We start from the raw sequence: 10,597 nt of genomic DNA, 5'->3' as shown, positions 1-10,597 counted from the left end.
AGAAGCACGGCGGGCTGCGTCGGGAGATACGGAGAGGGCCGGGGGCTCTTCAGTCAGGGCTCCAGCCTGGCGCTCGGGGTGGAGGGGGAGAGGGAAGGAGCCTTTACCTGGCTCTGACGCGACGGGCCCCGGGCCCCGGGCTCCGCTTCCCACTCAGAGCTCTCCTCCCCTCTCTTCCCAGCCTCCCGCTTCTACGCAGCTCGGCCCCCCAGTCCCCGAGGAGTCTCGGCCAACTCCGCAGGACCCCGCCGGGAAGCAGAACCCACCCCCTGGCCAATCACCGCCCGCTCTCTATCGACCGATGGGGTTCCTAGCCAATAGGGATAGCTGATCCGGAGAAGCCAGGAATGAGGGGAGGAACGGACGAAACTCGGAGGTGTGTCCCGCGCTCACTACCGAGGCGTGGCCCCACACTGAGCTCCTCCCCGGGCTGTCTAATCCCACAGTAGAACTGATGGGCGGGATTAAAGTGAAGCAACAGCCAAACACAAACTCTTGAGAGACAGCACGACCAATTGGACTTGGGCATAGGGGCGGGGCATTGAAAGGAATTTTAGCCAATAGAGAGTAGGGAGCGGCGGGGACTGTAGAACATCCTCCAATAACAAGTGCGAAGGGAGTGTGTTGGCAAAGGAGGAAGGGTTTGCCCGAACCTACCGAGGCCGGCCAATGAGGTAGGGGGCGGGGCCACGCCCGACCAACCAGAAAGCCGATGTGATCTCGGCACCGTTACTGGGGCGGGGCGTATGGTCTCCAAGCCACTGAGCTCGTGTAGTTGGAAGCTGCCGGCCTTCCATTGCGCGACGTGGGCTGCCGCCGCTCCCAATCGCTGCGCGGCGCTGGCAATTCAAACTGACAGCGGGTTGTAAAGGCCGAGAAGGCGGAAGAAGGAGCCCAAAACGGATCCTGCGTGGACTAGGTCTAGAGGGAGACCCCCGCCCCGCTGCGCCGCCACCACCACCGCTTGCCCACCACCACCGCTTGCTCGCTCCTAGCGGCCGCTGCGGGAGACAGCCGAGGGGAGACGCGGCGCAGAGACCGCCGTGCGGGGCCCGGGGCCGGAGCTGGGACACCCGCGGGAGAGGAGCGTCGGGGAGACCCGGGAGCTGAGGGGCGAGCACCCTTCGGACGGACAGACTGCGAAGTTTCCTCGGCTAGCATCGCCTGCTCCCTCCCTCGGCCCGGCCCAACTCCACTCTGCTCCGAAAGCTAGAAAGAAGCCAACTTTGCTGCTTCCCATCTGCTCCCACTCAATAAATACTTCTTTTACCCCTCCACCTGGAAAGCTGCAAAATACTCTTTTCCTTCCCAGTTTTAGCGCTTAGAGAAGAACCAGAGACCTCGTGATTACCTCGCCTCCGCCCTCGCCCCCCCCCCCGCCGCCAGGGGGAATTAAAGTAGAAGGAATATTGTTCTTGTCTGGTTTTTTTTTTAAATCCCGCACCTCATCCTCCGTGGGACGCTATGACTACCAGCACTTGTAGTTTCAAGGACCGATGCGTGTCTATCCTGTGTTGCAAATTCTGTAAGCAAGTGCTCAGCTCCAGGGGGATGAAGGCCGTCTTGCTGGCGGATACTGATATAGACCTTTTCTCGACAGACATCCCTCCTACCAAGTAAGTCGGGCTAAATGGGGAGCGTGTGTGGCTTGGATCTCGGGAGTCAGTGAAGAGGTTGCGGTCCGGCGTCCCAGCCCCTCCCTGTGTCTGCTGATGCCCACGGCGTAGATCTAAGTAGGCAGGCAGACTGTCTGGACACAGTCTGTGGTTTAGCCCGAGTGGTCAGTCCTGATGTAATGCCTCTGGTTCAATGATACTCATGTGGCCGCGCATCCCTTCCGTTGGATCCCTGCCCGACCGTCCTGTTCCACCGAGTCAAGCCCATGACTTAGCCTCGAGATAAATTCAAGCAAGATTTTTCTGGACTCTTGTAGACAAATCACATACGGTTTTCGTACTTCTCCGCAAAGTTTTACACCCAAACCGAAAGTTTTCTACCATTCTTTGCAAATGGCTCGCTCAGTCAGCTCCGTGGTCCGTGATTTAAAATTTGTTGCTCAACCCCCTCCTAACCCCACACTGAGAGAGAACTAGATAGATCTTTATGGGATGAAAAATACTTAGCCTTAAGATAATTCCTTATCCCCCGTAAAGCCTATTTTGGGTACTGCACATCAGTTTGCATAACTGAATCCTTTTAAAGTCTGTTTTCTGTCACTTCTCACTTTTAAGTGTAACCTCCTTAAATTTTGCTTCCTATTTGATAAGATAGCCGTTTTATTTTACTTAAATAAACCTTTATGTAGCTCTAAAGGTACTTGTTTTTCCCATGATCAACACATAATCCCTATGTGATTTCCAAGAGTTTGTTCTTTATTGGAACTTTAATTATTAAAATGAAAATAATTACCAAAAATATGAATGGGCACCTATTTTCCCAAGTCCTCCAAGGTACAGACTTAAAAGGAAATTATGATAGCCTGTATTTAAAATGAAGCTCAAGTCAACCTGTGAATTGTTCCTGTCTTGAAACATTCTGTGAGTTGGCTTAAGTATAGTCATGCCTAACTGCAAAGCTAAAGGCTCACTGCAGAGGCAAATGGGTTAATATTTAAGTTTGTGCATATGTAGCTATTTGTTGCAAAAAGAAAAAAAGCACTGGGCAGTAAATCACAGAAACTTTCCAGCAACTGATTCTACGATTTATTGTCTGGTGTGTGTTTTGTTTTGTTTCTTTTTAGTAGCACATACAAAAATTTAGCATAGTAACCCATTCATTTCTATAATAGCTGTAGTAATGGGGAATCATAAGTAGGACTCAAATATGTAAATTTTTATAGGTAAAACTACAGCCTAGAATACAATCAAGTCTTTTCTACTGTTCTTTGTCAGACCTATAATAATGATAGACCAATGTAGTGAGATATGCATGAATCAATGAACACATAAGATTTTTAAAAATAGATTTTCCAGGTATGTATAGTGAGCTCATAAATATTAGCTGATTTGCGCAAAATATACTGTAATTTGACTTTACAGTCTCTTTCCACTCTTTAAATTTACAAAATTTGTACTAAATGGCGAAAGTACTTTCTATGGTAAGAATATGGAGAGAGAAATTAGAACTCTTATATACTGTGGGAATGTAAAATGGCACAGCCCCTATGGAAAACAACATGGTTATCAGTAGTTCCACATCCAGGTATCTGTCTAAAAGATTTCAAAGCAGGCCAGGCGGGTGGTACATACCTGTAACAGCCTCTGGAAGGCGAAGGCAGGAAGACTGCAAGTTCAAGCCCAACAAAGGCAATTTAGCAACTTAACGAGACTGTGTCACAAAATAAAAAAGCCGGGGATGTAACTAAGCACAGAAGCCCTAGGTTCAATCCCCAGGAACGAACACACACACACACACACACACACACACACACATATATTCAAAGCAAGATCTTGAAAAGATATTTGATTTGTACACTCATGCTCACAGCAGCATTATTAACAATAGCCCGTAGAGAGACATAATCCAAATGTCCATCCACTCAACTGATGGGTGACTAAACAAAATAGTTATACATACAATGGCATATTATTCAGCTTGAAGAAAACCCTATCATACACCACAAGATGGATGAATCATAAGGATAGTATGCTCAGTAACATAAAACAGTCACAAAAGGACAGATGCTATGTGACTCCACTTACATGGGGTTCTGGCATGGACAAATCTTAGAATGGTGGCAGCCAGGAGCTGGGAGCGGTTTCGTCTTAAGTATACAGTCTTGCAGTATGAAGCAGGTCTGGCAATTCATTGCATGATTCATTGCATGACAGTGTGACTATATTTAACACTTTTGTGCAGTGCACTTAAAAATTAAGATGATAAATTTTGTGGGGTTATTTTGCCACAGTTCAACTTTTTAAGGTATATTTGACTGAACTTTTTCATTCTCCAGGGCGGTGGACTTCATTGGAAGATGCTATTTCACTGAAATCTGCAAGTGTAAACTGAAGGACATCGCGTGTTTAAAATGGTAACTGGTGGCCATATTCTAGGTTGGCTAGGTTTGGAAGATGGATGTTGACACCCAAGACCCGAGAAAGGTTCAGTGGGCTGCAGGGAAGATTGATCGACTCCATGCAATGAGCCATTGCAAAGCCATTTGTTACTTAGAGCTAGTGTTAAAAAGGGTCTTGTGATACTTCACATTTGCATATGATTTTGTAATTTTTCAAAGTGCACTCACAGTTATCTGATTTTTTTTTTCCTCCCAGAATAAGACAATATATGGGCAGTAAGATAGGAGGGACACGGCGCTGGGAATTATAGTCATAAAAATCAGACTTGAGCCCTGCCTTTCTCTCACTGTACATGATCTTGAGTAAATTCCTTAAACATCTAAAGCTCTGAACTTTTGTTTCCTTATTTAATTTTTTATCTTATTAAGAAACATATTAAAATGTCTTCTCTATTGACCCTATAAATTTTTGCTTGTGAAAAGGAAGTGAATTATGAATGTTAAGAGGACTGGTAAACTATAACTAAAATATAGACGAGAACTCTTGCTATTATTTTTTTAAAGGTAGATGGCTTTGTTATTATTCCACTCTAGAAAAACAAAAGTTAAAATGTTCTCATTTGCATGAGGTTTGGATTACAAATTGTAATTCTAGTGACTTAATTTGTCGAACTAAGGTCTCAGGGCAGTGATGGCAAACCTGTTAGAGCCCAGCACCCAAACTGCAACCCAAAATCCACGTATTTGCCCCAAAGTGTCAACGCTGTGGTTAAACCCGAATGCTGATTTCAGGTTAGAAAACACAGCTGTCATCTGATGCTCATCCGCAGGGCAGGCTGGCCAAGAGGGTACCGCATGCCTGCTGTGGCTCTTGTGCGGTAGATTTGCCGGGACACAGTAAGAAGTGAGGTAAAGTCATCGGCGTTTGAACATTTTATCCTCATGGGGAAATAGTCGCGGTCGGTAGGATATTTAAGATATTTAATATAGTGGGAAGAACTCCAAAGGAAAAATAATAAATGACAGAGGATAGTAGAACTGGTAAGGGTCTTTTTAGATACCATAGTCAGGGAGGCTGTGAAGCTACTACATTGGAGTTGAGTCCTGGGTGAAAAGAAGCCCAAAGAATAATGTTCTAGGCAGAGGAACTGCAACCACAAAGAACTCATGAAAAACGAAATTTAAATGCGGGATGTGATGGCACACACACCTGTGATCTCAGTGTCCTGGGAGGCTGAGGCAAGTTCAAGCCCAGCCTGGGCAACCTGGAGACTTAGCAAGACCCTGTCTCAGAATATACAGAAGGCTGGGGAAGTAGCTCAGCGCCAGGATCGGGGTTCATTCCCCAGCACCGCCTCCCACAAAGGCTTCACATATTTAGGGAATAAAAAAGATGTTGAACATGGAGGGACTAATATGAATAGGTTAAGATGTACTCAGAGCTGGGCTTGGGGGTACAAGCCTGTAATCCCAACACTCAGGAGGCTGAGGCATGAGGATCACAAATGGAAGCTCGCCTAGCCTATACTGTGAGAGCCTTTCTGCAAGGAAAAAAAGTCAGACCCTGGATAATCTGGAGCAATGTTGTCCAATAGAAATACTCAGGCCAATTTAAATTTTTCTACTAATATTTTAAAAGTTAAAAAAGCAAGTATAATTAGTATTAGCCAGCTATACATTTTGTTTAACATAGTTATATCGATTTAACACAATATGTCCAAGATATCATTTTTGACCTGAAAGAAATGCAAATAATTAAAGGAACAATATCTTTTTCTATTTTGGCAGAAGTGGTATTGCATGAATCCAGGGCCTTCACCCTGAATGGCACTCCCAGCCCTTTTTAATTTTTTGCTTTGAGACAGGATCTTTCTAAGATACTAAGTTGCCCAGACTAGGCTTGAATTTGCAATCCTGCCTCAGCCTCCTGGTTTTTACATTCTTTTTCCCCCATTGCTCTTTAAAATCTGGCTTACATTTCACACTTGCAGGATATCTCTGTTCAGTCCAACCTCGTTTCAAGCACTCAGTAGCCAATAGCTACAGGTGGCTGTTGTTCTAGGCACAGAAAATCCAGACCAGTGGTGGCAAAGATACAGCACACACATTTGATTTCCTTTTGAGCAAAAGATGTTGATGTGTGAGTTGTGTTTGCTAAACTAAAACCTCAGGATTCAGTTGAATTGCAGAGCTGGTGCTCTGAGATCAATGAGTGGGTTTGGGTTGCACTTTGGGCATGCTTCGCTCAAAGGTTCGCCATCACCGTTCTAGACCATGGTGTGGAGAAGTTTTTTATTTTCACCTTTGGCTCATGGGAAACCACTGAGGGACTTTTAACAAGGGGGCAAAGTGATCTGAGAACTAGCACTTAGTTTTGTCTGCAGCTGGTCCTAGCACCCAGAGCAGTGCTTGCCATGAAGCAGATGCTCAGTAAACTTTAGCCGAGTGACTGGATGGATAAATGAATGAAAATAGGTGTCAATGAAAGCTGTACAATTTATTCTTGCAACAGAGTCTCACAAACAGCTGCCTGTCCTCCAAAACTGCTTTTGGTTTTCATTGGTTTGCCTTTGAAGCAGCTTATGATTGGAAGACATATTTGGGGGGGGGGCGACTTGTACCTTTTATAGTATTCTTTTATAGGGTCTCCCACAAGTAACAGCTTCCCACATTTCACAGGGAGACCGACCTCAACTGTAAGATTTTTGTTGTTGTTGTTGTACCAGGGATCAAATTGCAAGGTAAATGAGGTGCCACTGAGCTACATTCCCAGCCCAACTGTAAGAATTTTTACAACTCAAACTATACATAGTTCATGATACCATTTATTCTTTTTTTTTTTTTTTCTTTTCTTTTCTTTTTTGTACTGGGATCAAACTTGGGACCTTGCACTTGCTAGGCAGGCGCTGAAACCACTGAACCAAATCCCCAGCCCCGGGATGTCATCTTTAAAAAGAGAGTACTAAATAAAGCATCCCGTATGTTCTACTTACTACGTGGCTAGCTAGGAAAAAGTTGTGGAAGACTGAGGTGGCTGTATTCAGTGGGTAGGAAGAGGAAGACAGTGAAAACTTTTTCATCTTTCTCCAGAGCCTGAGGATTTGCTTTCGTTCTGGATTCCTTCAAAAACACTGAAACTAAATTTAGAGCAGCCAGCTTGTGTTTCGCTTACAGGGACTCCTGCTGCCTTCCTACTCCTCCATCTGTTGAAGCCGTTTTCAGGTGTTGGCATGGAACAAGAACACGGACGAGCCCAACTTGCGGCAGTCTTGGGGTGGCAAAAGCCTTTACCCGCAGATCTGAACTTACTTCATGCATTGTGTCTGAACAGCACATCAATTTGGGGCACCTCACAGGACGAACCACAACCTTATATTTGCTCTGCGCAAAACAAATCCCATCCAGAAGCTAGCTTCGGAGGAGGGAATACATAAAACAAAAGTAGCAAAGACATATGACAGGGTGTTGGTATCATTGTGCCTAACTTACAGACTCTCCCATGCCCCTGTGCAGAGAGACCTGCCAGCCCAAAGACCTGAGCACCTGGGGCCTGTTTACATTAGCACATCAAAATGCCTCCCTGGGGCCAGGTACTCCTCCTATCTAATGGCATTTACTTTCTTTTTCAGTGGAAACATTGTAGGTTACCACGTGATCGTTCCCTGTAGTTCCTGCCTTCTTTCCAGCAACAATGGACACTTCTGGATGTTTCACAGCCGAGCAGTTTATGGTATTAACAGACTGGACTCTACTGGTAAGAAACCAAGCCATCCAGTGGGTATCCCCTGGCAGCAGCTGAGTGGAGCCCAGTGCTCTCTTGGATCAGGCAGGAGGAAACAGCCATCCTTCCCCCGCACCAACAGTCACCTTTAAAAACTGGTAGCCCAAATTAATTGCCATCTCTTCATCGATCACTGTATTTAAGGGCTTCAAACTTGGCCGGAATTTTTGGTCTTTTCAAATTAAAATTTTAGGCCAGGCATAGTGGTGCTTGCTTGTGATCTCAACACTCAGGAGGCTGAGGCAGGAGGATCACCAGGAGTTCGAGGCCAGTCTGGGCTATGTCAAGAGTTCACCTTAAGCCTGAGCTATATAGCAAGACCCTTTCTAAAAAAAAAATTGATATGTTACTTACTGCAAACTGCCACTTTGATATATATTATTACTCCAGAGAATTTTTGAAGATTTTTTTGTTTTTTGTCTCAATATGTAGTCCACAGTGCTCTTGAACTCACTCTGTAGCCAAAGCTGGCCTCAAACTTGAGATGCTCCTGCCTCAGCCTCCGAAGGGCTGAGATCACAGGAAGATTTTAAACATGATAATGTTTGTGTTTGTGTAAAGATGGGATAAAGAAGAGGCTAGGCCAGTGGAGATGGGAAGAGGACCACTAGGAAACCTCTGTATTTGGTAATTGTTTAGGATAAAAATAGACATTTGGGCATCTATATTAATAAGTTACAGAACTTTAGTTGAGGGAATTTGGGGGGGGTAATGGGGGTCGAACTCTGGACCTTGGGCTTACAAGGCAGTGACAGAACCACTGAGCTAAATCCCTGGCCCAAGGGAAATATTTATTATTGATATGTTGTGCCAATTTTTATAAGCAAATAAACTACCAATTCTTAAGAGTCTGTGTATGATACTTTTCATATTATCTGAAGTCATTGAGTCTTATCATGGGACACATGTTCTTGATGTCCAGTAGCCACGTGGACAACATACTAAGCTGACACTGGGGAACTTGGCAGGTAGGGCATAGCGGTGCATGCAATTCCAGAACTCCAGGAGGCTGAGGCAGAAGGAACACAAGTGTGACGCCAACCTGAGACATTCAGGGACTTAGCAAGACCCTGCACCCCCCAAAAAGGAGTTTCACGATCTAGTTTGGCATTAACCCTCTCAGATGTTTTTCTTTTTTCTTTCTTTTCTTTTTTTTTCCCCCATTACTGGGACCTGAACCCAGGGCTTCACATTGAGCTATAACTCCAGCCTTTATTTATTTATTTACTTGTTTATTTATTTATCTATAAGTTGTCCAGGCTGGGCTTGAACTTGCAATCCCTTTTTTTAAAGATGGCGTTTCACTATGTATTTCAGGCTGCCTTAAACTCACTGTGTAGCACTGGCTGGCCTTGAACTTGTGGCGATCCTCCTGCCTCAGCCTCCTGAGTGCTGGGATTACAGGAGTGCGCCAACACAACCGGCTTCAGGTTTTTAAATGTATGTTTTAGTCTTGTTAAGAACTTAAAATCTATTCCTTCCTTTTTAAAAAAAATTTTTCTATTTCTTCTGAACTTGATTTGCCTTCACATTCAGAAGCTCATGAATTGCAATCTAGGTTGTCAGGGTCTTTAACCTTCCCATTATGCTTGGGTTTTTTGTAGGCTGACTTTTTTTTTTTTTTCCAATCACCTGGGATTCACTGTGGCTCTTAATACTGTCTCTTCAGAGGTCTTAATTTAAGACTCTTATATGCTAACAAGGCTGTTTTGAAGCAAGGACTCTTCTGAACTCCACTGAGCAAGATACAGGCTCCTAATTTAGGCCTTTAGTGTTATAATTGTATTGCTCACGGGACACATTAAAGGAAGTTTCTGCTTTAATATCATTTTTCCTGCCTCAGAGGACTCAAAACATTGGGTGGAGATTTTTCAATTTTGATTTACTTTTTCATATTGGTAAATTTTTCAGAGATAAAAGCCCAGTGTTCTTCTATTAGCACTGAATCTAATCCTTGAGAAACAGATGTCTCACAAGATTTCCTTCCTCCCATCTTAACAGAGAGAGGGCGGTGGCGTTTCAGTGAGATTCAGTCTCCGAGTTTATTTTTTCTCCTTTGAACCAAAGTGTTGAGCTGCTCCATGGCTGTGCGTATCAACTCTAAGAATATCAAATGTCTCCTTTATAACTCTACTGTGATTTAAAGTCAGATTTCCTAGGTGCCCAGGATGTGAGTGTTCCAAATGGCATTGGGATTGTCCTTGAGTACCTTGAGTCCTTGACATGGAAGGAATGCAGGCGCATTTTACCAAATTCTAGAGTGCCTGGAAGAAAGGAGCCCTGCAGGTCTGTATTCTAGGACAGCCTTCAAGTAGACATCTGGGTTTCCCAGAACTTCCCCTAAAAGGGTTGTGAATTCTTAGCTCAAATTCCTCAGATTTGTGGCCAATACTCTCAAAGGCAACTTGGCTCCAGCTCTTCATTTACCTTTTCGGGTTCTAATTTTTACTTAGATTTGAGCCCGATGCTTCCTGCAATCCTGCCAGCTTTCCGGTGCCTGTTACTAGAAGCAGAATACCATTCATTCTGCAGGTAGGGAGGGGTGCTTCTCATAACAGAGCACTTCGCACAGAACGTAATACAGTATACACCCGTACCCTCACTAGCAACAAATAAATGCTATTATTATTATTTTTTTTGCCTATCTAGATTCCAGTATCTCTCAAACAAAATAGATTGTTTCCCTGTTTTAACAATCTAGCACACATTTCTGTTCATGTCTCCTTAGGCACCTGTGTAGGATAGGCAGCTAGAGGAATGGATAAGTGATAAACTAGATTTGCAATAAATAAATAAATATA

At 44.3% G+C, this 10,597-nt stretch overlaps 1 protein-coding gene across 4 annotated transcripts in view; it reads left to right on the top strand.

Moving 5' to 3' along the window:
- The first annotated feature begins 206 nt into the window (after nucleotides 1–206).
- Fam72a (family with sequence similarity 72 member A) overlaps nucleotides 207–10,597 on the top strand; it is a 12,653-nt gene continuing 2,262 nt past the window's right edge. Inside the window, exons 1-6 of one of the 4 annotated variants that reach the window (XM_033762224.1) lie at nucleotides 207–376; nucleotides 996–1,616; nucleotides 3,953–4,030; nucleotides 7,645–7,769; nucleotides 9,956–10,082; nucleotides 10,250–10,328. In XM_033762224.1, coding sequence (XP_033618115.1) covers nucleotides 1,465–1,616; nucleotides 3,953–4,030; nucleotides 7,645–7,769; nucleotides 9,956–10,082; nucleotides 10,250–10,328 — 561 coding nt within the window. In that variant the 5' untranslated portion in view covers nucleotides 207–376; nucleotides 996–1,464. Of the gene's footprint in view, nucleotides 1,617–3,952; nucleotides 4,031–7,644; nucleotides 7,770–9,955; nucleotides 10,083–10,249; nucleotides 10,329–10,597 lie in introns of all 4 variants that reach the window. The other 3 variants (XM_019205888.2, XM_010613088.3, XM_010613089.3) reach the window with 3 other exon arrangements.

Source organism: Fukomys damarensis, unplaced genomic scaffold (assembly GCF_012274545.1).
Source record: "Fukomys damarensis isolate Sample0158 unplaced genomic scaffold, DMR_v1.0_HiC HiC_scaffold_11, whole genome shotgun sequence".
NCBI classification, from domain to species: domain Eukaryota; kingdom Metazoa; phylum Chordata; class Mammalia; order Rodentia; family Bathyergidae; genus Fukomys; species Fukomys damarensis.
The sequence above is the reverse complement of the archived record's forward strand: the minus strand, read 5'-3'. Positions and strand labels throughout refer to the sequence as shown.